Source organism: Natator depressus, chromosome 4 (assembly GCF_965152275.1).
Source record: "Natator depressus isolate rNatDep1 chromosome 4, rNatDep2.hap1, whole genome shotgun sequence".
Classification (NCBI taxonomy): domain Eukaryota; kingdom Metazoa; phylum Chordata; order Testudines; family Cheloniidae; genus Natator; species Natator depressus.
The window spans coordinates 30,998,765-31,023,779 of NC_134237.1; the positions used below are offsets into that span (position 1 = coordinate 30,998,765).

General features: G+C 41.4%; 1 protein-coding gene across 2 annotated transcripts in view; it reads left to right on the forward strand.

Annotated features, from left to right (window-relative positions):
- The window catches only part of NPNT (nephronectin), a 94,107-nt gene that overhangs the window by 47,698 nt on the left and 21,394 nt on the right, over positions 1–25,015 (forward strand). For both annotated transcript variants that reach the window (XM_074950711.1, XM_074950712.1), the window contains 5 exons: positions 9,635–9,754; positions 10,602–10,721; positions 12,027–12,161; positions 13,123–13,245; positions 17,576–18,034. In XM_074950711.1, the coding sequence (XP_074806812.1) occupies positions 9,635–9,754; positions 10,602–10,721; positions 12,027–12,161; positions 13,123–13,245; positions 17,576–18,034 (957 nt within the window). The remainder of the gene's footprint in view (positions 1–9,634; positions 9,755–10,601; positions 10,722–12,026; positions 12,162–13,122; positions 13,246–17,575; positions 18,035–25,015) is intronic.

The window sequence follows — 25,015 nt, forward strand, 5'->3', positions numbered from 1 at the left end:
CCTAAAAAGGCTAAGAAAGTATTTTTTTTCTGGCAGGCATCCTTGCACAGATGTTCAAATGTCCTGCTAAGGAGACAGAAAGTATAAGGTTACTTAGAAAAATAAGTGTGTGCTCTTCAACTTATATGTCTTTGAAGCTTCAGAGTCAGTTAAAAACTGCAGGTTGGGGAGCCAGGCAGTGACTTCTGGCTCAGGTACCATCATGCTAGCGGACATCATTCTTGGGTTAGTTGGCTGGTCTGCAATGTCTTTGTCTCTGCTTTCCTTGAAAGGTTAAATATGAATATCGGACATAGTAGCAGTGTTGTGGTGATCTCAAGAATAGCACACTTTTTCCTTGTTTGCCTGGTCCTTTGTGGGTGAAACTCAGACTACTATTGTCCCCCTGGACTTCCTGTTGTGACCTTCTGACTGAATCAGGGGATCTGCATTGTCCGATTCTGATTAGGTGATGTCAGTATGAATCTGAGTCCACTTTGGGGTTTCTCCTTTTAGGGTACTGTTTCTTAGTTACATCCACAAGTCTGTGCTTTTCCACAATAAGCAACATTGAGGGAATAAGAGGAGGTGAAAACTCTTATCAAGATGATTTCACCCCCTTGTATTTAGGTGAACAGCTGAGACTCTTCAGTGGCCTCTTGACTGTTGTCTTCCTGGTCATAACATTGTCCTTTGACTTACAAAAGTACAAAAATACAAAAGTAGTTCCTTACCCATCCACACATCCCAGCTTATGCTTCCTCAAAATGGGCAAGGCCTCATACACAAAATAAACATTTACTGAACTGTTGCCACCTCAGGGATACTGGATTAAAGGTTATTTCATTCTATGAAGGCTGAGAGTCAAGCTGCTTCAAAGCTACTTATTAAATCCATTAACATAAACTTATTAAATATATAATCAATTAAAGTATTTCCTTGATGTCTACAAGATTGTATGTCCACACTACTCTGATGCTGTGATCTGAATATGCAGCGTCACTGGCATCATTAGTGTTTTGAAGCAGGAGAAGCAATTTAGACAACACCTATTAAAAGTAGACTAGAACTCTCTCCACTAACTTGCCCTATTTTTAAGATGTTTTAAATTTTATAATTTCCAAATTCTGAGGCCATATCTCTAAAGTCCTGCAGTCATTGTGTGATTTCAGTGGACATTTTTCACAGGTAAAGGCCTCAGTTCAGGAAAGCATTTAAGTATGTGGGTAAATTGAATTGAAGTCCATGGAATTTAGCACCTCTGTGACATACAATCCAGACTGATGAGTAACTGCTCTGTAACCAGGGGTATCCTTTAAAATGCCTTGCTGCTCACAAACAGTCTCCAGCATGAACACACTCCCAGCTATGTCTGTGTGTCTGCTGCAGCCAGCCAGCCACACCTTGGCTCTCACCAGCCTTAAAAACTACCACAGGGTTACCCCAACATACTCCCGATCTCAGATTTCCCCCCCCCCGAAATGTATGTCCTCTACTGCACAGCCCTCTCCTGGAAAGTCGCAAATATACTGAGTCCATTATTCCTTTAAGGGAATAATATACACACAACTTGTTGCCCCAAATGGAGTTACTCCGACACTTCATCTTGAACATAGTTAATTAGATAAAACGATAACATAGGTTTATTAACTACAAAGAGATATTTTAAGTGAGTACAAGTAATAAGACATTAAAGTCAGAAATGGTTACAAGAAAAATAAAGATAATGTGCTTTCTGGTGCCTAACATAATGAACTGTATTAGATTCAAGCAAAGTGTGTCACCATAGCAGATTACTGACCAAACTCTCAGATCAAGACCTTTTCCCCAGAGTCCAACCATTGCTTTGTCTCTTCAGGTGCAGTGAATGTGATTGAATGAGAGAGAGAGGGGCGCATGGGTTGTTTGACCCGCTGTCATAAATATAAAGGGAAGGGTAAACCCCTTTAAAATCCCTCCTGGCCAGAGGAAATCTCCTCTCACCTGTAAAGGGTTAAGAAGCTAAAGGTAACCTCGCTGGCACCTGACCAAAATGACCAATGAGGAGACAAGATACTTTCAAAAGCTGGGAGGAGGGAGAGAAACAAAGGGTTTGTGTGTCTGTCTACATTTTGTCTTTGCCGGAGATAGACCAGGAATGAAGCCTTAGAACTTTTAGTAAGTAATCTAGCTAGGTATGTGTTAGATTATGATTTCTTTAAATGGCTGAGAAAAGAATTGTGCTGAATAGAATAACTATTTCTGTCTGTGTATCTTTTTTGTAACTTAAGGTTTTTGCCTAGAGGGGTTCTCTATGTTTTGAATCCAATTACCCTGTAAGGTATTTACCATCCTGATTTTACAGGGGGGATTTCTTATTTCTAATTACTTCTATTTTTATTAAAAGTCTTCTTGTAAGAAAACTGAATGCTTTTTCATTGTTCTCAGATCCAGGGGTTTGGGTCTGTGGTCACCTATGCAAATTGGTGAGGCTTTTTATCCAACATTTCCCTGGAAAGGGGGGGGTGCAAGTGTTGGGAGGATTGTTCATTGTTCTTAAGATCCAAGGGTCTGGGTCTGTAGTCACCTAGGCAAATTGGTGAGGCTTTTTACCAAACCTTGTCCAGGAAGTGGGGTGCAAGGTTTTGGGAAGTATTTTGGGGGGAAAGACGTGTCCAAACAGCTCTTCCCCAGTAACCAGTATTTGTTTGGTGGTGGTAGCGGCCAATCCAAGGACAAAAGGGTGGAATATTTTGTACCTTGGGGAAGTTTTGACCTAAGCTGGTAAAGATAAGCTTAGGAGGTTTTTCATGCAGGTCCCCACATCTGTACCCTAGAGTTCAGAGTGGGGGAGGAACCTTGACACCCGCCTTTTTATAGTTTCAGTCCCCTGCTTGAAAAACATTTCTAGTTGAGAACAGGACCCAAAGAATCTATGTGGAAGGATAGTCCCTTCTGGTTTTTGCACCTGTTTGAACTTCCTTTGTCTTCCCTTCATGCTTGTTGACTCTGTTTACTGCTTAAATGCAAAATAAGCAGAGCACACATTCCGTTGTTCAGGACAGACCTGTGGGGTTTGGAACATGTGTCAATAATACCATCCAGGGAAACCTTATAACTTCACATACAATGTTGCCACATATATTTTACCTGGACAATACTGACCAGCGAATTATGAGTTTTCAAATGACACTTACAAGGCATACTTTGTATGAAGATCATTAGAAGAGTGTACAGGATGTGAATACAGGAGTGTTTTCTGTCACAAACTCCTTAAAGTTAAGCATATACATATGTGCTTTACTGAATCAGGTCCAAAAGATGTAGCTCCTGGCCCTTTACAAAGGTAGTGAGGTAATTTCGGCACCAAGCTTAAGTTATGATAGTGAAATAGTTTTTATTTTACTGACAATTTTTAATGCACATGTTTTTAATTGAAATATTCTCTTCTGCAGTGTTGTTAACCCAAAACTACCTAGAACACCCCACACAATTCATAATTAAAAGCTGAAAACCATGTTTTTCCCTTCTTGCTAAATTACTATAGCCGCAGTTTTAAGAGTCTTCCATTCATGTAACTGACCTCCAAAAATGCAGAGAGATTTATATAGCACAGAACATTACACACAATTATAATACAGGACTTTTATTAAGTTGTGAAGACTAAGACATGTATGCAGTAATATGTCATAAAGACAGTCACAGTCATCCTCTCAAGTTGTCTAAAATGATAGAAAAATCTTTATAGCCTTTTTTTCTGAAAAAGCAGATGGGGATGTTGTAGGAAACAGCCAGGCTGTTATTCAGAATTGTATCTTCTGATGTTTACTAATCCTTCTATGGCACACTGATTTCTAAATATATTTTTCTTTTAAAATATATTCTTTTCAGATTTGCTAATTCTTTCCTGACAGACTTCTTTGGAAATAAATGGTTCCTCCCCTTTCCTCTCCCGCTCCTTATTTCTGCTCTTATTTCCCCTCTTCTTTTCTTTCCACTCCAGTCCAACACTCATAAGGATGGCATGCTGTGATTTTACTATTTTGAGTACGCTGTCTTGATCACTTTAGAGCTTTACCTAGAGTGTGTTCAGTACAGTTTTAGATGCACAGTAACATATATTAGCTTTATAGTATCGTATGTATAGTACACAGACCACCTCAGGCTTTGATGTCCTGAGCTAAAACAGTGTCGGACCTGAGAAACCGCCCAGAAACCCAGGATGCTAGATGAAGTATGGCAGATGGTTTGGTGGGCGGCCCCCTTGTCTCTTAGTCAGTATTGAGCCAGTGTTCCAGCATGGTACCAGTGACACTCTGTTACTGGAAGTGATACGTAAGGTTTTCAAAATTGCCTAACTAACTTACAAGCACAAGTCCCATTGTCCTCCTAAGTCACTTAGGCACTTAAGAAAATCCTACTCTGTCTTTTTGTTGAATTGTAAACTGAAGCCCTGTTCATAGCATTTTTCAAATCACAAGATTAGGATCATTAACACAGTGTCCTAATCAGATTGCAATTTGAATGACAGCATTCTGCCTGAATAAAACAATTCCCCTTGTGTTTCCATTGAAGATATTTCAATTCCCATCCTGCAATAAAAGCATTATTATGCATTGTTGCTGGCATAGACAGTCTGATGCACTCATCTCCAGGGAAAATATATATATCTCCAGGGTATAAACCACTTTTGGTTTTGTCTAGATGAAAGTCACTGTATGAATACAAGGTGTTACTGCTGTTATTAGATGTTATATTTAATCTATTCAGTACCCTCTTACCTCTTGTGAACCAAGTAAAGGATCACCTGAAATCTCATAATGAGATGCTGAACTTCAACTGACTGGTTAGGTCTGAAAGTCAATCACTCTTCCGAGGGGCACTGGAGTATATAACCTTTAACTTCTGCTTTAGTTCATCAACACTAAATTACAGTTGCCTGGCACCTTTGTATGAGTGTGTTCTTAGGAGGTTAAATTGAGTTGGTAGCTAAATTGCAATACCCTTCTACTAGCGGTAATAGAGTGCTCCCCATTGTTTATTTTGTGACCTTCGCACTTCAGTTTTGGTTTTTCAACCTCATTTTGCAGTTTGGGTCAGCGTTTGAGATAGATGGTAGCTGGGGATAATTAAAAAAGGAATGCTGAAAATTTTAAAAAAGTTTACCAGCTTTGTAAGCTAGATGTGAAACAACCAGCATATTTTGCAAAACATATTCTTCAAAAATTTGCAACTAGCTCTATAGTGGTAGCTGTTTTCCTGGCCTAATACGTGTTGTGTTTGCTACTTAGTGAATTGATATGTAGTACAAGTTATTAAAGACTCTCAAATTTGTGTTATCAATATAAAATGTTTGCAGTGTTTTCTGTGAAAGGTGATGTATTACAGTAGACAAAGGACGGTTTTCTATATAAAATTAAAGAAATACAGTAGCATGTGTTCCACAACTGATTTTCTGAATGCTATTGTTCCAGGACCAGCTTACAAACATAACGTATGTCTCTCTTTTTTTTTTTTTTTAATGCAGCTGATAGTCTGCATTGATGGTTTTTGACATAATAAAGTAATACATCATTACAGGGATTTGGCCTTTTGACTATTATTATGCCTTTTCCCCCTTCGTGAAGCTGAGCATCTGTATACAAGCCCAACTGTTCGGCACAGTGAACCACCTCTGTTTCGCTCCCTGGATCATCATGCAACAAATGTGCCTTCAAGGGGTGAGAAAGTCCTTTATTTCAGGTGGTGTGCTCCTTCCACCTGCATGGCTTTATACGAAAATAAGAAGTTCTTGCAAATGTACTGAAGTACGATGAATTAATGGCTGCCATGTGAAAGCCAGGCTTGCAGTATCATTGGCATGCAAAGCAAATATGCAGTTACACTTCCTTGGTGCTGTTATTGCTGTATGCCTGTATTCTGAAAAGACTTGACTCTTGATAATCTTTTTAACTTCCTATTGTTGTTTCTTTTCTGCTTTGTTCTTTCAGGATTTGCTGATTTGCTTTTTCTAAATTCCTTTCTATACCGGCATAGCTAGGTCACTGTAGCTATGCTGCTATAACTCCTCAGTGTAGACACAACCTAGAGTTTTCCTACCAATCAAAGGAACCCCATGTCCCCAAACGTAAGCATTCTTTCGTCGACATAGCTCCATGTGCTGGGGGTTAGACTGGCGCAGCTACGGTGCTTGGGGTGAAAACTTTTAGGTGTAGATCAGACATAAACCAAGAGCAATGGAAATTGTTTATCAGGTTCAGGTGAAGATAACAGTGTGATTTATTTTCCAGCTTTGTTTCAGAGAAAGACCATTGTTAACTTCAGAGTTTGGCTATTATTGTATTGTCTATTAGACAAATGGTGTGATTTGAACAGACATGTCTGAGGGTGTGCAAATCTGCGCACGCTCTCTCTCTTTTAAGTGAAACTGATGACATACTGAAAATAAAAACTGATCTTTTTTTATGTATAGGTGATGAAGGCTTGAATATTTTATCAATGGCTTCCTGTTCTAGCTTAATCTCAGTAAATTCAATAGTGAATATTTGACCTCTGTTTTCCCTGGTCCAAGTTAGAAGGTAGAAACAAAAGTTTGAATGTTATACAAAAGAATGCTAGGCCTTTGTTGGGATTCTGTGAAGGGGCTAATTAAAGAAAATTAAGTACAGTATACAGCATAATCTTGAGGAAAGAAACATGCCTGCATACAGAAAATCAATCTTTATCCAAGGTGATGCCTCAGAGCAATGCCCCTACACTAGTTAAACAAGTCACACCCAGATGTACCGTATACCACCAGTTGTCCTTCCACTGTTTTTACATTTTTCATCTCTCTCCTTTTGAAATGTAATATTTATGCTCAGCAGCCTGCGCTTATGTTCTGGACCTGCTTTCACAAGCTCCTCCAATACCCAACCTGCTTTTACATTTAGCACTTTTTAATATGTTACTTGCAGCTAAGAGTGCTATTTTTGTATTGACTGTATAATTACAGCACTTAAGTTTAAGTGGTTTAATGGTAAAATTGTCTAGTTTGGAATAATGAATGAAGATCTCTGTCAGCAGTATAATGGGACTCGTTAAACATTTGATGTTGATGCACCTTGTATTTTTAATTCCATTATAACTTTCTTAAGGAACAAAAGGAGTGATGTTATATTAAAATAAAAATAATGTACAAGTTTTATTTATGGAACGTTCTGATTTTAAAACCTTTTACCTTTCAATCTTTTAGAGGAAAATTCTGCTGTTTTCTTTTTTCCCTTTTGATGGAGGAGTATTTATTCTAAGTGAGCTATCATTATAGACACTGTTTGAAATGCCAAATTGATATCTCTAGATAAGTAACCTGACCTTTCTTAAAACCACCATATGTTTGCAGTATATTCAGTGTGTTGCTATAGATGACCCTTTAACTGCTAACATTAGCTTGAACCTGTTTAAGAATAACATGACCTTACATAAACAACAAAAATATAAAGCATCTGAAGATGATGGAGAATGCTAATAGCAGAAATGTTTCTGAGCTGTAAACAGGTGCCAGAGAACAGGGATGCAATATGTATGCACACTGACTGATTCATTTTTCCTCTTGCCCATATGCAGAATATCCATAAACTTCTGAGAAGGGCATGCTGTTGCACGTAGTCTGAGTGTGGAGCTATATAAAGAGAACCATCATTGTGTTAATAAAAGATTTTATGAAGAACCAAATGAACCTCCCAGTGACCGTTCACCTAGGAAATTGAATATTACATGCTGTGGTGTACAGAGTATATGCCTATCTACACTGAAATTGGGAAAGAAGCTACAGTAGTGTTGGCAAAGAGGGGTTGAAAATGCTACACCTGGGAAAATACAATTGGACAGTAGATCTGTTAGCCCATGGAGCAGCACATTGTAACATTTTAGCCTATTTTGAAAGCACTGGCTTTGCAGTTAGGTAATCAAGGTGATGACAAACACTTTCCTTCTCACTAATACTGGGAGATTTTGTAGCATGAGTTCAGATTAAAGGATTAACAACAAACTATCTCTCAATAGCAAAGCGCAAAGGCAGAGGGGAAAAACATTTTTAAATCTAATGGAGCTGTACGAAGGGTCTTACTTTGGCTCTCCTTTGATGTTGAACCATTAGCATGACAGCCATGCTACCACTGAAACAAATCTGCATCTTTGTTTAAAGACCAGGCATCTTCCAAGTATTTACAGCATGCTTATCAAGATCTGAATCGAAAGCATTCAAAACCAATACTGGGACTGCTTTCATTCACATGCAGAAGTGGAATTAAAGCGTGGTCTACACTAGCAACTTATGTTGGTATAACTGCGTTGCTCAGGGATATAGAAAATCCACACCCCAGAGTGACACGGTTATACCAACTTAACTCCCAGTGTAGACAGAGCTATGTCAATGGGATGGCTTCTCCGGTAGCCATAACTACTGCCTCATGTGGAGGGGAGTACCTATGCCAACAGGAGAGGTCCTACCATCACCATAGGACTTTGCTTCTGATAAATTAACAAGTTTTAAGTGAAATTGTGTGGTTCACAAATGAACAACCTGACTATTTTGAGTAACCAGGTGCTTAGCCGGTATAGAGCAGCATAGCTACATTGACTTCAACAGAACTATATCGTTTCACATCAACTGAGGATCTGGCCCATAATGTACAGTACTTTAAATCAGAGAGATTTACAGGTCAGTAACAAGCCACAATTTCAACCTGTAATTACATAATAATTTACCAATTAGATTTGTAAGTAGGTTTATGAATAACAGGGTTTGTTTTTATTTTTACCCTTTTAAGATGTAAATTGTGGGCCATGCATTATTAGTTCTGTACTAAGTCAGTACTCCCTCTCATACCACCAGCATATCTGTGCTTTCTTACTGAATTTGAATTTTGTGGGCATTCATAGTTCAGTCCTTATTTTCCGTTACAATTTTTTTGTTAGCTAGAGCTACAATTGTGGGTTGAACATTTTCATAATGTGTAATTCATTAGTTCCTTGTGTAGTTCAGTTTAAACCTGAAATCCAAAATCACAGGTAATCTTTAACACATACATTAGCAATGCCAAATACCTTCTTCAATAGATAGGTAAAAATATACCTAGCTTCTTCCTCCCCTCTCCCCACACAGCCTTTTACATTTTACTTTTACAGTACTCCGAAAACGTATTGGACTGACAGGTCTAGATAATGAAGTGCCAAATTTCTCTCCCAGACTGGTACAACAGTGGCAATGCCAGCTTTCCCATGCTGTCCCACTAATTTCCTCAAGCAATCTAAAGGGAATACCTCTAGAAAGGAGATGGTAATTCAGCCTCCATACACATTCAGTCAATGTCGTCTCTGCTGAAATTCCTGTTACTGCCAGTTAATGCTAATAGTGCCAGTTAGTGCCATTTCTGAGAGTGGAATTTATAATGTGGACAAAAAGGGGAGTGGATTAACTGGTAAATGAACCGAACAACATTATTTACTTCACATGGGGTACCGAACAGTGCTCACGTAGCCAAATCTGATCATAGTTGAGATGAGCTGGATATGAAAGACTCATCCCTTCCTCCATCTTTTCTAAACTTTTAAAGTACTAGAACAACTTTAAATGCTCCTTTTTCGTGCGTAATTTGTTTGTTTGCTTGTTCTCTCCTCTCCCTGTTAATTTCAGATCTAAACGAGTGTGGATTAAAGCCTCGGCCATGCAAACATCGATGCATGAATACCTATGGTAGCTACAAATGCTATTGTCTGAATGGATACATGCTTATGCCAGATGGATCATGTTCCAGTATGTCAAGACTCCTTAGCTTTCTTTTTTCAAACTCCAGTTAATATTTTTTAATCCCTTGAGGTGCTCAGTAAATATCTACTGGACAAGGATCAGTCCCAAGGCAAAAGCCTCCTCGTTCTGAAAATTGTGCATCAATCTGGTAAAATTAGATTCAGACAAACAATAATAAATAATTTGATTTTTATTAGTTATATTACCCATTTTCCCAATCTGTTCTTCAGCTGTGTAAATCACTGTTATTCTGCTTCTGGGGATAGGCACTTGCTGTGCTCTCAGCAGCAAGACATGTGCAATGCTGCTATATTGTGGCCACATAGATGTAAAATTGTTAAAGCAACAGATGCCTGCTGGCTCCACAGTGTACCACTGTCCTGTGATCTTACTAGGAATCCAGTTCCTCCTCTCTCCCATAAAAGTAGATATTTTGAGTATATGAACAGAGAAGGAGCGAAAGACAATAACCTTTAATTAAAGATATTAAACAGGCTTCACGGCAGTCAGGAGTTGGCATTTTTAAACGAGTCCATCCGTGAAGGATTTTTAGTGCATATTGGGGTTTATTTTCAGCATGGGAATTGTGTGCCACAACACAGCTAGCTAAAATCTGTACTCTATGACTTAATGTCTCTTATAAATACAATTTGTGAAATGAGGAGCACAAATTTACAGCATATATATTTGCTTTTGAAGGGCCTAAGCCAACTCCTGTTACAGTCCGCAGGAGTCTTTCCACTGACTTTCATGGTAGCTGGACTGGACCTTTATGCTCCAAAGATTTCGACGACTTACCTGTATGATGCTGAGTCCTTATATTTGGTCTAAATGTGTAACTGTTTCTCCCTAGATGCTCTTTCTTGTTCAATGGCAAACTGTCAGTATGGCTGTGATGTCGTGAAAGGAGAGGTACGCTGCCACTGTCCTTCTCCAGGCTTGCAGCTAGGGCCTGACGGTAGAACCTGCATAGGTAAGTTATTAGTCACGGTTACTGATTTCACTGTTTTCCTCAGGATGTTTTCTTCTTGACCCAAAACACAGTTTCAATGAATTTATCACATATATAGGGAATACATCATAGTAAGGTGTGGTGTAAAGATTTTATTGACATGAGTTTGGATAGCCACGTTACTCAGATATTCTCAAACCAGTACCAGTCATGTATTCTGTGTATATCGTGTTACAGAAATAATATTTTCAGTGAACTTTAGAGAGTTAAAAAAATTATTGGGACTATATTTTCATATCCCTTTGCCTGTAAAATCAGGTGCCATAGCTAAACTGTGCAGGACTCAGAGGGAGCAATAAAACCTCTATAAATGACTTGAATCAGCTTTTCTAGACATAAAAAGTCATGGTTTTAAGGACCAATATTTTGAGCCCTTCCAGAGGTAGAAGCAAGTGCTGTGCCTTCCACAGGGAATCTGGGAATCTTCCCTCTTCTGTAGTGTAAAGCTCCCATTTGTAGCCAGCAGGATATCAAGACATCAAGGAAGGACAGCTTCTCCACATATGCGGTGGTGTAGATATGATGATAGCCATGTATCTCTTGAAGTTTACTGTACTTGTATAGTATAGAACAAAATATATACACACCTGTTCAAGGAGGACTACGTTTCAAAACATTTTGTGTCTGAATGATATTTCAGATATGTTTATTATTTATTCTACTTACCTGCAATTCAATGTATTACTTATAGTTTACAGCCCACTAATTAAAGGCTCCCAGTGCTTGAGAAATTAAGTACTACTTTGGATGTTTGACATATGTGTTTGGGGCATGTCCCCAGTTTGTTTCTGCTTTATACCATCATCCTTGATGCAGAGTGTGTAAGTAACCATTTTTCTGTCCAAGGAAAACTGCCCACTACACCCTTCAAAATCTGTCCGTATTTCTGGGATTCTCTCTACAACCTTGAGCCAGCTAATATAAATCAATCAGAACAGTCAATGTAAAGTAAGGCTACTCTTGGTAATTTCTAAACTTAACTCCCACCAATCTGAGCATAATGTCTATCTCTTTCTTGCTGTGCTTTCTGTGTTGGCATAGCAGATGTGGGATATAGAGGGAGCACAACCAAAAACTGAATTCAGGTCTTCCATAGGGTAGCGCCCAAGCATTGGTATAAGGCTACCAGACTGGGGCAAAGAGGAAATTTTTAAATGATTTTTTGACAGTTCAGATTGCAAATTCAATTTTTGAGAGTTGAAATCAATTTGAGGCAGATCATATCTTAGCTATATTATTAAGAATACAATTAATTTGTGTTTACAGACGTTGATGAATGTGCTACTGGGAGAGTTGTCTGTCCCAGATTTAGGAAATGTGTTAATACTTTTGGAAGCTACATCTGCAAGTGTCATAAAGGCTTCGATCTGATGTACATTGGAGGCAAATACCAATGCCACGGTAATAAAATCCATTTCTTTCAGTGAATCTTGCATGCATAGAGCACACATATGTTTCCTGTAATACTAATCCAAGGTTTATTATATTATTATATTACCTGGCTTATAGAGACTGTATTAATCACTTTATTATGGGCTGAAAACAGATTGCTTTAGTTTATCCTATATTAATTTTATGAAATAGAATTACATTGAATATGAAAATGAAAAAATATACATTTAATCCCTGATCCTGGAAGTGGCTCAGCGTGGTATGATTTCTGTAGATTTCAGTGGGGCTTCTTGCAAGCAGTTGCTGGTCTGGGGCCTTAGTGAACTTCCCTAATTTTTCTCAGTGCTTCAGCTGATGATCATATTAAAGAAAAGTGATGTTGGAGATTAAGTTGTGTTGCTTCACATGTGATCATGCTTCCAGTTACTTCAGTGAGAAGGCTCTGCACAGAGCACCTGCAGGTATAGGGACCTTGTTTGTGGCACTAGTATAGTGAAATAACATAAGATATTGTAAACAGTTTCCACCCTGGTATAATAGTGGTTAAAACACAGATATAGAGCAGGCTTAAGTGCTTTGTTGGATCAGGGCCTTATAAATCATGAGCTCAATTATTTCCCACCCTTACAGGTCACCTTTAAAAAGTGGTTACAGAAATTATAAAATTTACTTGTAGAAACTATCTGTTGCCACAGCAAAATATTAAACATGGTGATGCCAAGTTATATGCCTGTGTTATATAGGAGATTATTAGATGACCATAATAATCTCTTCTCGCCTTTTAAAATCTATGAAAAAGATTAATTTAGGATAAAATTCTCCTGGTTTCACTGGTGATACAATGTTATTGAATTTTAAAAATTTAGAATATTTTTAAATGATGACATCTGCTTATTGTAGGGTTTTTTTGGAGGGGGAAAGCATGTTCCTTCTCTCATGTGAATGACTTTTATATGATTTTCTGTTACAGATGTAGATGAATGCTCAATTGGCCAGTATCAGTGTGGCAGCTTTTCACGATGTTACAATACACAGGGAACCTACAAGTGTAAATGTAAAGAAGGATACAGAGGCGATGGAATAAACTGCCTACGTATGTAATGTGTTCTTTTTTTTTTTCTTTTGGGGCTGGAGGGGTGTCATGAACCTCAAAGCCAAATGTCAAACACCAAGGCCATTTATTAGGAAAGCTGAGAAACATGGTAAATTTTGAGATGCAGTAGTATCAGGCTCAGTTTCTCTCAGCTGTTTTTGAAAGATAATAAAGGATCAGATATTGTATTCAAAGTTTTAGGAGTCTTAACATGCCTGGATAAAAATATCTTTCCTTGAGATCTTTTCGTTATTAGAAAGAAATCCAGTGAACCCTATTCACAGCCACATTCTATAAATGACTGTAATTGTTCTTGTTCTGAGCAAGTGCTAGAGTGTAGTAACTGGGGTAAGGCGTGATCATATACTACATCTTACTCTTTCTCCGTCTGTTGTATGCACTCTGTGAGTTCCGTGCCAGTCTCGTAGCTCAGCCAGACCCCAATGCTGAAGTGCTTAACTGAATTGGGGACTAAATTATCATTGTTTGTTGCATGCTACTGGATTTTAAAAGATATTTAAGTAATTAGGGGGGATTTTAGCCTTTTAGTATTTGGGGGACTTTATTAATGGATAGAGCTATTTCTGGCCAATTTGCTATTTCTTTATGTAAAATCAGGCATGAAAATGGTGAATAACAAATGGACGTACTCATTGTCAGATCGCGAAACCAGTGCTAAAGAAGGATACGATTTGCAGTTTGTGTGATTTACACATAATCTTGATTACTGTCAGGTGGCAAACATGTAATACTTTGAAAGGTCTGCCAAAATAAATTAAGATTCACTGGAGACCTGGGTCCTTGGGGCAATCAACAGATGTCTCTGCTGATAGTACTAAATCTTTCAACAGCTTACAATACTGTAGATAATCAGATGGGGTTTGACTCTACTGAGGGACCAGACACTGGTGGATGGAATGCCTTTGAAATGGTTCTCTCAGACATCTCAGAGGGTTATGCTGGGCAAGAGACTGTCTCTTGGTGTTTCCACAGTTCCCAGCACAACGGGTACCCAACTTTCATTAGGGCCTTTGTGTGGTATGTAATATAAATAAATAATAAAATAGTAAAGCATACATGACAATTATTCTAATAATCACTCTTTTTTCCCAGTCACATACAAACTCTCACTTTTTGACACCAACCAAGTTAAATTTTGTCACTCTTTCTGATTGAAGATTCTGGGGCAAACTGTGAGACAATATGGTGCCATTATTAGGTACATGGCACTCTACATAATAGTGAGACTAGATAGCTCTAAGTCTCCTTTTTTGGGGGGCCAAGATTAGGGTGACCATATTTCCCTATGCTGAATATGGGACACCTGGTAAAATTACTCATATTCAAGCGAGTTCAATGGCAATCGATCAGAACTATGCAGTACAAACATTCAAATTAATATCAAGCTGACCGAGCCCCTGTTAAAAAGAAATACTGCATAGTTGGATTCTTTTTATTTACCTTCTTATCTTTAAGGCTTTAGGGTTCACACAGGGAGGGGTCACACACACACACACACACACACACACACACACACACACACACACACACACACACACACACACACACACACACACACACACACACACACACACGGAGAGATGATACCTCTCTCACACATGGGGTGAGGGGGGTGACTGACCGACCCTGCCCTCCATGCCTGGCTGGATCCCGGGACAGACCGCCTCTCCTGGTACGTGGCACCATGTCTTCCGAGGCAACACGTTGGGGGGTGGGGGGCATGCAGGGTTACATGCCCTCCCCTCCCCAGATTTCAGCCAGGCTTCACACCAGAATGTGGCCAGCAGAAGCCTTTCATCACTGTGTGGGAGGGAAGGGACAGGAGCTGCTTCCAGCCGCAGGGGAGGATGAGTGGGGAAGGGATGACATGGCCCATGTCTTTGCAGAACTCCTCTCTTCTCTTCCTAGCCCCCTCCCCACCCTCATCTGTGACTGGAAGCAGCTTGTCCTTTCCTGCCTGCACAGTGTCGAAAGGCAGCTAACATCCCCAGGCTGCTGCTGGCCACTGACATAACCCATCCCCTGTCTACAGCGTGGGCAGGAAGGGGTTAAGCCCTAAGCATTGTGCACCAGGGCCCAGGGAACCTGACTGCAGGGGCTTCAGCGAACCCTCCAGAGACGTGGCTCAGCAGGGGATGGTGCCTAGGGGATGTAGCAGCCCCACGTTCCCTGGGGACAGGACCCAGGGCGGAGGGGTAGGGAGTTAAGAGGGTGCTAAGCCTCTGCCCCAGGGGCTGCTGTGGATCCTGCAAGTTCGGGATGTGAACAGGCTAGAAATCGTTTCAACTCCCTTTCCCTGCCATTCCAGAGCTTAGCTGAGGGGCGTAGAGGCTTCCCTGTGCCAGTGCTGTGCAGGACTTTGGTACAAGCAGGGCTTGGCTCCTCCTGGCCAGCCTGGAAGGAGTCTGCAGGCCAGGCTGTTGGTGAGCTGAGTACTCCGACCAGGGGCTTGTTGTCCGCACAGCCTTGGAAGCCGGATGCGCCCTGCCGATGGGGATATGGAGGAGCAGCAGATCTGGGGGAGGGACGAAGGGGCAAAGCAGGGAGAGGACAGTGAGAGGGGGAGCATGTAAAGGGCTGATGGGTGGGCAGCGCAGGCGACATGTAACTGGCAGCTGCTTGAGGCCTGCCTGCTCTCATCAGCCACCACAGCGCACAGCCAATGCTGGCCAGAAATGGGACGGGGGGCAGGGTCCTACTGGCTGAGAGCTGGCATGCAGTAGGGGCTATGCTGATGACCCGGCAGGGTGGGGGTGGCTGGCCCCGTGCGCTACATCTTCACCCCACCACCAGCTTTGAGCCCCCCCTCCCATCATTTGCCACTGGACCCCCCTATTCCCCGCTGGTGGGAGGGCGGCTGGCGAATAGGGATCTGGCCAGCAGCAGGACCCTCCAGTACTGATTGGTGGGGAGACAGAAAATGCAGGACAATTTGCCCATTTTTAAGAAAAAATCAGGACACTTGCAGGAGGGCTTAAATACGGGACTGTGTCTTTAAAAATGGGACATCTGGTCACCATAGCCAAGATGACACCATCTTCTTGCTCCTTCCAGCTTTTGGCAGATAGGGGATCTGGATGAAAGTGGCTTAGGTTCAAGCTGTATAAAACAGAGTTGATGCTTATTGGCAGGAAGAAGCGTTTTGAAGAACTGGTGAAGCCTGTAACTATTCCTCCAATCTCTGTCCGCCCATGGTCAAATCTTGAGGTCTTACTAGACTCATCTCTACTCCAAGTCTCCAAGGTAGCAAAATTGACCAAAAACACTTTTTTGGGGCTGGACAAGAGACTGAACTCTTTCTTCTTAGATGTGGACCTTTCTCTTTTGTTAACTCAAATCTAGACCTCTTCTATACACAATAGCTGCACCAGTTTAACAAAAATCATTTTAAAAACCCCCAACAATTTTAGTTAGCTCAGAGCAAACTCCTGAGTTTAGACACTCTTACATTGGTTTAGCTTGCACTTCTGAATTTACTAATGCGAATTACACCAACATTACCTGGATGTAAATCAGTTCGGTGTGTCTACCTAGGATTTTTACACCAGTTTTATTATATCAGTTAAACGTAGTTTAGTTACACCAATGCAACTTTCTGTGTAAACCGGGTCCTAGACTATTACAACATGTGGCACCTCAAACTAACTTTGAAAGCTTCTTGGAATGTAGTGCAGAATGTGTTTGCCCCACCTTTTGAGTGGGGCAGAATGATGTGAGTACTTTTTAGAGTCCCAATTATCTTGAAGACTCTCTCTGTCAGTCATAATCCCCTACATTCAACTGTAGAAGACTTCAGCTATCATCCTAAGGGAGGTGTTTGCAGAGGCAGAGCACTCAGTTGCCATAACTAGCCTCTGGAATTCACTCCTGCTTGGCTGGACAGATTGCTTATGAGAGCGTGCAAGTTTGGTCACTTTTAGAGCTCAACGTCAGATGTACCTGTCTGACCAGCTCTTCGCTACCTGTCCCTCCTGTCTAGGTTTTGCCACTTCTGTGCCTTAAAGTTATCCATTTTGGGGCTGCAGGGGATTGAGTATAGGCTCCCTATTTTGATAATGGGTTGTCCTTAATCATTTTAACCACATAACTTGTTCTCAAGATACCATGATGAGAGGCACTTTATAAATGCATGTGATAATACAGCGGTATTAATACTAAAATCTGGGGGATTTTTATAAGTGGAAAACTAAACAAAAGGAACTAATTTCAACAAATACTCTACATATATTCATGTGATATTGTAACATTTTAGTTTGTGCAGAGAGATATTCAAATACCAATTGTTCTCCCATTTTCACTCTCTTTTCAGCTATTCCTAAAGTTATGATTGAACCATCTCGTCCATATAATATATTCAAGGGCAATACTACACTTCCGAAGGGCAGCAGCGGTATGACCAATAGGATTCCTGACATCAGAGGTACAAGACAGCCCTTGAGACCACCACATATACCAGCTATTATTACAGCAAGGCCTGCACCCAAGCCAACAGTACGACCTACACCAAAACCAACAATATGGCCTACACCCAAGCCAACTACTAGGTTTGTACCAAAACCGATGACAACAAGACCACCACTGAAGCCAGCAACAAGGCCTCCAACACCTCCACAATCTACAACATCAAAACCTGCACCCACAGCAAGAACCCCACAGTTAACAACTGAAGACTCTTCTCTTGTTCCCACTGAAACTACCTCTCCCCAAGGAATTACAGTTGACAACAGAATACAAATAGAACCTCAGAAACCACGAGGGGACGTGTTTAGTAAGTACACCTATATGCTCTTTCATTAATAGGATGTGTAAATTGCAGGTGAAAGGAAGTGTTGCATTCTGTTGTCTTCAGAGAATTATTTTCATAGATGGCATGTAGGATATGAAATTGCAAATGGTGACATTGTGATAGCCTTTACCACTGCAGTGCCGTATGGACATTTTGCCATTGGACATTGCATGCCTCTGTGAATATAAAGTATGTTGTACCGCTTGTTATCCTATTGAAATATGTGCCATATTAAACCTACATGGCCATACAGATAACCGCTCACTTTAGCATTCAAGGGTTAACAGGCTTTCAGTTCAGTCCCCTGGCCTAGCGTTGTTGAGGTCCATTGTTCTCCTGAATAGGGTCCCCTGGGGTCCCGGCAGGCAGCAGCGTGCCATTAAAAATCCGGCCCAGCCTGCTCTTCTCCGCACCCTGCCCCCTCCCGTGGGGGCAGGGGGCAAGGGGCAGAAGCTTGATCCTGCCGGCTCCCCTGCCTCTTCCCACAGTGTGTTGGGTTCCTGCTCCTCCTCCTCCTCTTCGTCCTTCCCTCCCTGCCGGCCCTTGCGAGGGAGGGGGTGGGGAAGGAGCGGAGTCAGAGTGCTCGCTGCTCCCGGCGGAGGCAGAGAAGAAGTGGGGGCAAGGCCTTGGGGAAGCGGGGCATATCCCCTCCAGCCCCCTGCCGTGAGCACCGCACGACCCCAGCCCCCAGCCCTGACCCCCCCCACACACACACACCCAGCCCTCTGCCCTGCAGCCCCGCACACCCTCAAGGCCCCTGCCCTGAGCCCTGTACCCTCCTCACACACACCCAGCCCTCTGCTTGACTCCTTCACCCCCCCTCACAACCCCAGCCCTGACTCTGGCACCCCCCCCCACACCCAGGCCCCCCACACCCTATGCCCTGACACCTGCACCCCCCTCACATGCTCCCAGCCCTCTGCCTTGACTTTTGCACCCCCCCACATCCCCACCCCGAACCCTGAGCACCAAACGGGAGCTCCTGCACCTCCCCCTACCCCCACATTCCCACCTGCACCCCTCCCACCAAATGGGAGCTGCACAGGTAAGCGCTCCACACCCACACCTCCTGCCCCAACCCTGAGCTCCCTCCCTCATTCTAGCTCCTGGCCAGACCCTACACCCCAACCCCCAGCCTGCTCCTTCACCCCCAGCCCTGTGCTCAGTGCACTCCCACCCTCAGCTCAGTGCAAAGAGAGAGGAAGAGAATGGCCAGAACCAGGGAGAAGGGAGGTACCCACTGTGTGTGGGCAGGGCCAGGACCCCAGACTGGCAGCGGGCTGAGCGGGTCCGGCAGCTGGGATCCCGGCTGGCAGGAGCCAGCGGATGGAACCCCTGAGCAGCAGCGGGCTGATCCGCTCAGCCCACTGCTGGTCTGGGGTTCTGGCTGCCGGTCCCTTGCCAGCCGGGGTCCGAGACGCAGGCCTTGCTCAGCCAGCTGCCGGCTTAGGTGAACGGAACCCCAGACCAGCAGCGGGCTGAGCAGGCCGGCGGCGTAAGATCAACATTTTAATTTAATTTTAAATGAAGCTTCTTAAACATTTTGAAAACCTTGTTTATTTTACAATACAACAATAGTTTAGTTATATAATATATAGACTTATAGAGAGAGAGACACCTTCTAAAAAACATTAAAATGTATTACCGGCACGTGAAACCTTAAATTAAAGTGAATAAATGAAGACTTGGAACACCACTTCTGAAAGGTTGCCGACCCCTGTTTTAGACAATAGGTTTAAAAGTTGAGGTGTTGAGTGACTGCATGAATCTGAAAGAAACAGCACTTGCTGTATGAACCCCAGTAAGGCTTTGTGTGTGTTGTGTGGATTCATGTAGTAGTCTCTCTAATATTTACTGCTAACCCATAACAAAAACACACAAAAAATAATACTGAGGCTTGTTTTATAGAATGTGCCTACAAAAATCAGCTCATGATACTGAAGATGCTCACAGTGTGTAGAAGCGTCATTTTGAGAGCTTCCCTGAAAGATATTGCAGTATTTTTGTGCAAGCTTTACTACATACCACAAATGACATAGCTGGTGCGTGTAGTTAAACATGCCTGCCAAGAAATACTCAACACCCTATTTCATCTTTAGTATTGTGGCTGCAGTTAATTATAGAGATTGGGAGCGTGTGTTCGATCAGCCCTTTTCTTCAGCCAGTAAAGCTGCTCAAGCAGTATAGGAGGAAAACATTTACTGTTTCAGAGCAGGGGGACAAGCATTTGTGGGGTTTTTTGTTTTGTTTGTGATTCTGATTTCTATACAGTAGCTTCTAGGGGTGTGTTCTTTATGATTACACAGTGAAATATTTCATTCTTTAAATAAAGGATTTGTTTTTCTGGTAATATTTTATCTGCTGCAGGCAGTTTGACTGTTTTGTGGTGGAGAAAAAAAATGAACTAGAAAGAATTAAGGAAGATAAAAAGTTGTTTCTGAACTACTCAAAGGATCTTTAAAACTGTTTTTCAAGGGTCATTTTAAAACCATCACTATAACTTGTTCAGTCTAAGAAACTAAATCTTAAATATAAATGTTTTTTCGAAAAATAGTGTCAATTTAACATTCAGTAAGGTGATGGACCCAGCAAGTCAATGTTCTTATAGGTCCTTTCCATCTCTAATTGCTATGATCCTACATTACTAAAGTATACTTTGTATTTCTGATGACTGATCCTGATCGCCCACAAGAGCAAAGTCTATAGTTAGGTAATTTCTCAGCCTAGTAATGAGTAACAGACACATATTTAGGCTGGTACAAGCTGCAGGTAGCAAGGAGGAAACGTCTTTAAAATGTTAAAAGTAATGTTATATAAAGCTGTATCTGTCACTCCTAATTTCCTCTGTGTTCTGTGTGCCTGGGGTGGTAATACTGTCCTTTGTTCATGATGTGTTTGGGGTTTTGTTCAGATAATGAGTGTTCTGTAGTGGGGGGAAAATGTTCCTTCAGGTAGTTTGCAGCCTTGAGAAACTAAATGACAATTCCTCTTATAGCTCCTACAAGATTGCAGTTCTGTCAACCTTATTGAAAAGGCATATAGAATTTAATAGGGATGAAATAATTTGGTTTCTACAAAAATGGAATAGGGTTCTACAGAAATTACTCTAAAAATCTATAGAATTCAGCAGTCAGTGATCTCCCGTCTGCAGGGTTTTTTGAACCATCCTATAGAATTTTATAGCAGAAAGATAATTTTCTACTAAATTGTATAGGTCAGTTTTAAAAAAAACCTATAAAATATATCGTTATCTACTAATTCTGTAGGATTTTTCTGTTTTGAGAAGTATGCTTTCATTTATGTAGAGATCAAAATATAGAGATTTGAATTCTGGCAGGTACAAGCTGTTTTTAAGTTTGTTTGCTTTTTGAATGTGATCTTAAATTATTGTAGTTGCAAGGAACCTAAGGAAAAGAGATTATCTGCGGTGTGTATCATATTTTGTTCATGAGTGCTCAGGAGTAGCCATTAGTAGTTTGTGAAATATATACATAGCCTGAGATCAGTTGTTTATCCTTCAATACGCTTCAGTACACAATACAGCCTGATTCTGAGAGGTGCTGTGCACCTGCTACTGTCATTGACTTCAATAGGCCATATTGGTACTCAGTTGCCCTCCATATCAAGCCCACAGATTTGTGCTTTTTAGTCTCATGTTATCCCTTCTCTTCATCCCATATTAAATATTTATTTGATATACATAAAATAAAAGGTGTGAGCAAGATTCAAGATTCCATTTATGCCCTAGATGTTGACAATTTGTAGGGCACTCCTGGTGTAACCCTCAGCAGGCCTGCTTTGTTGTCATTTATTTTTTAAATTATTTGTTGTCAAGGTTCCTTCCCCACTCTGAACTCTAGGGTACAGATGTGGGGACCTGCATGAAAAACCCCTAAGCTTATTTTTACCAGCTTAGGTTAAAACTTCCCCAAGGTACAAACTATTTTACCTTTTGCCCTTGGACTTTATTGCTGCCACCACCAAGTGTCTAACAAATATATAACAGGGAAAGAGCCAGCTCGGAAACGTCTTTCCCCCCAAAATCCTCCCCAAACCCTACACCCCCTTTCCTGGGGAAGGTTTGATAAAAATCCTCACCAATTTGCATAGGTGAACACAGACCCAAACCCTTGGATCTTAAGAACAATGAAAAAAGCAATCCGGTTCTTAAAAGAAGAATTTTAATTGAAGAAAAAAAGTAAAAGAATCACCTCTGTAAAATCAGAATGGTAAATACCTTACAGGGTAATCAGATTCAAAATATAGAGAATCCCTCTAGGCAAAACCTTAAGTTAAAAAAGACACAAAAACAGGAATATCCATTCCATTCAGCACAGCTTATTTTATCAGCCATTTAAACAAAACAGAATCTAACGCATATCTAGCTAGATTACTTACTAAGTTCTAAGACTCCATTCCTTTTCTGTTCCCAGCAAAAGCATCACACAGACAGAGAGAGCCTTTGTTTCCCCCCCCCCCCCCCCCAGCTTTGAAAGTATCTTGTCTCCTCATTGGTCTTTTTGGTCAGGTGCCAGTGAGGTTATCCTAGCTTCTTAACCCTTTGCAGGTGAAAGGGTTTTTCTTCTGGCCAGGAGGGATATTAAAGCTGTTTACCCTTCCCTTTATATTTATGACAATTGTATTTTGATAGTACCCAGAATATGGTGGACACTGCTCCCGTCCCCAGGCACTTATTAAGTGAGCATATTATAATGTTCACTCTGGAAGTGAAACCTGCAGTCACGGTTGGAAAACGGTTTTCAACACAGCTCTGTTTTTGTTGTTTGTTATTCAGTGAGCACTGTCTGTATACTCAGCACTATGTAGCATACAGAAAGCCATGCCTGTTGCCCTCTCATGCCCTACTGCCACAGAGAGCTTTCAGGTATGGATAAGGAACAATGTCGTTGTATTTAAGGAGGGGATAGCGTGTAGCATATAGGAAGGAAGCAGTTATATTCCCTCACTTAGCACATTCAGAAAAGATGGCAATTCTCATGTATTTTCACGATACTGGCTTGCTTTGTTTATGTTCCCCAATATTGTTCCAGATTGAAAAATGTACATAAGGGCTGCAGTCCTATATAGATGTTAGATTCCTACCATAGAGACATGGTTTTTTTGTCTATTTAGTGCAAAAATTACAGTTGGTGAAAACTATCCTCCCTGTCAGCCCTGAATTCTCTCCCCGCTCCCCTCCTAAAGTTGAAATCCCAGATGCTGCGCTTTCTTTGCCATGTGTGTCAGCCACCTCCTATCCCCTGCCAATGTTCTATTTGTCCAGGCTCTCCACCCTTTTCTGGGCCTCAGTGCATCACATCACCCCATTGCACCAGCCTCATCATCCTTGGGATTAGTCAGGTCAGCACTGGAGCTCCCTTCCACAGCAGTAAGGTACCATGTTGGACGTTAGGATTTTTCCTAAGTGTACAGTACTGGTATGTATGTATTGTTAGAATGTCAGAGAAACGGCAAGAGTAGCTGTTTGGTGAGGGATTACCAGAGGAAGGGGCTTCACTGAAGCATTATACATAGCACAAAGGAGCTGCCAGCCTTGCTGACTTAACTAGCTGTACCCAGCTCTGCTCCCACCCCTGGCTGGTGCTGTAAATTACTGGGTAGCTTTAGAGCTTTGTTCCCACCTTCCTTTGTAATGCAAAGGCCAAGTTCAAAGTCAAGCTCAAGTTGTTCCTCCCCCTCCTTTTCTGAACCGCTGTCTGCTCCTTATCCCCTGTATCTTGCTTCCTTCTCCCTTTCTGTGATTTTGTTGTGGGCTCATACCCAAAAGTGGAGCATATAGCAGACTGAGCAGTGTAGAGAGGTCACCTAAAGAAAGTGTTACAATCAGTTAAACACATTCTCAGTGTGCTCCCCAAATAGGCAGCTGCCTGTGGGTTACATCCCCATGTGGAATCCTCTGTGTCACTTTGGATGGGCTATTACCAGCAGGAGTGTGAGTTTGTGTGTGGGGGGGGGGGCGCGGAGGGTGAGAAAACCTGGATTTGTGCTGGAAATGGCCCAACTTGATGATCACTTTAGATAAGCTATTACCAGCAGGAGAGTGGGGTGGGAGGAGGTATTGTTTCATGGTCTCTGTGTGTATATAATGTCTTCTGCAGTTTCCACAGTATGCATCCGATGAAGTGAGCTGTAGCTCACGAAAGCTCATGCTCAAATAAATTGGTTAGTCTCTAAGGTGCCACAAGTCCTCCTTTTCTTTTTGCGAATACAGACTAACACGGCTGTTACTCTGAAACAGATCAGATCAGACACTGCCTGACCATATTCAAACCCAAATGCAACATCTCCTTCTTGGATAAGTGGCCCACCCTGGAAGTGACATCTCTCCAAGACTCACTCACAGTTGGACAAACGGGAGGGGGAGTGGGAAAGTAGATAAGGTAAGACAAGATGTAGAAACAGTCAAACAAAAATCTATACAGCATAATGAGAGCAAGGAAGAGATTGTGCAAATACTTCCCTTTAGGGTATGCATTTTTTAATTGTTTCATGGAGCTTAGATATTATGATGACAGGTGTTTTAGAAATGCCATAGATTAGATAGAGGTTCAAAGCTGCCCAGAATTTTGAGATAGTGCATGAGACAGCTGTGTAATGTTTAGGGTATTGACATTTATTTCCTTCTTGTACAAAAGGAGAAGCAACATTCTAAAAGTGGATCAAAATCTGAATCTATTTCTAGATTAAAAAATTAACCAGTCAGTCAATCAAAACCTTAACAACATCAGCTGAGAAGTTAACTAAAAAGTTATGGTCAAATAAACTCTTTATAAAAAGAAAAGGAGTACTTGTGGTACCTTAGAGACTAACAAATTTATCTGAGCATAAGCTTTCATGAGCTACAGCTCAGAAGTGAATATTTTTGCGAATACAGACTAACATGGCTACTACTCTGAAACCTAAGCTCTTTATAGTTTCTCTTCATTGCTAATTCCATTTGAT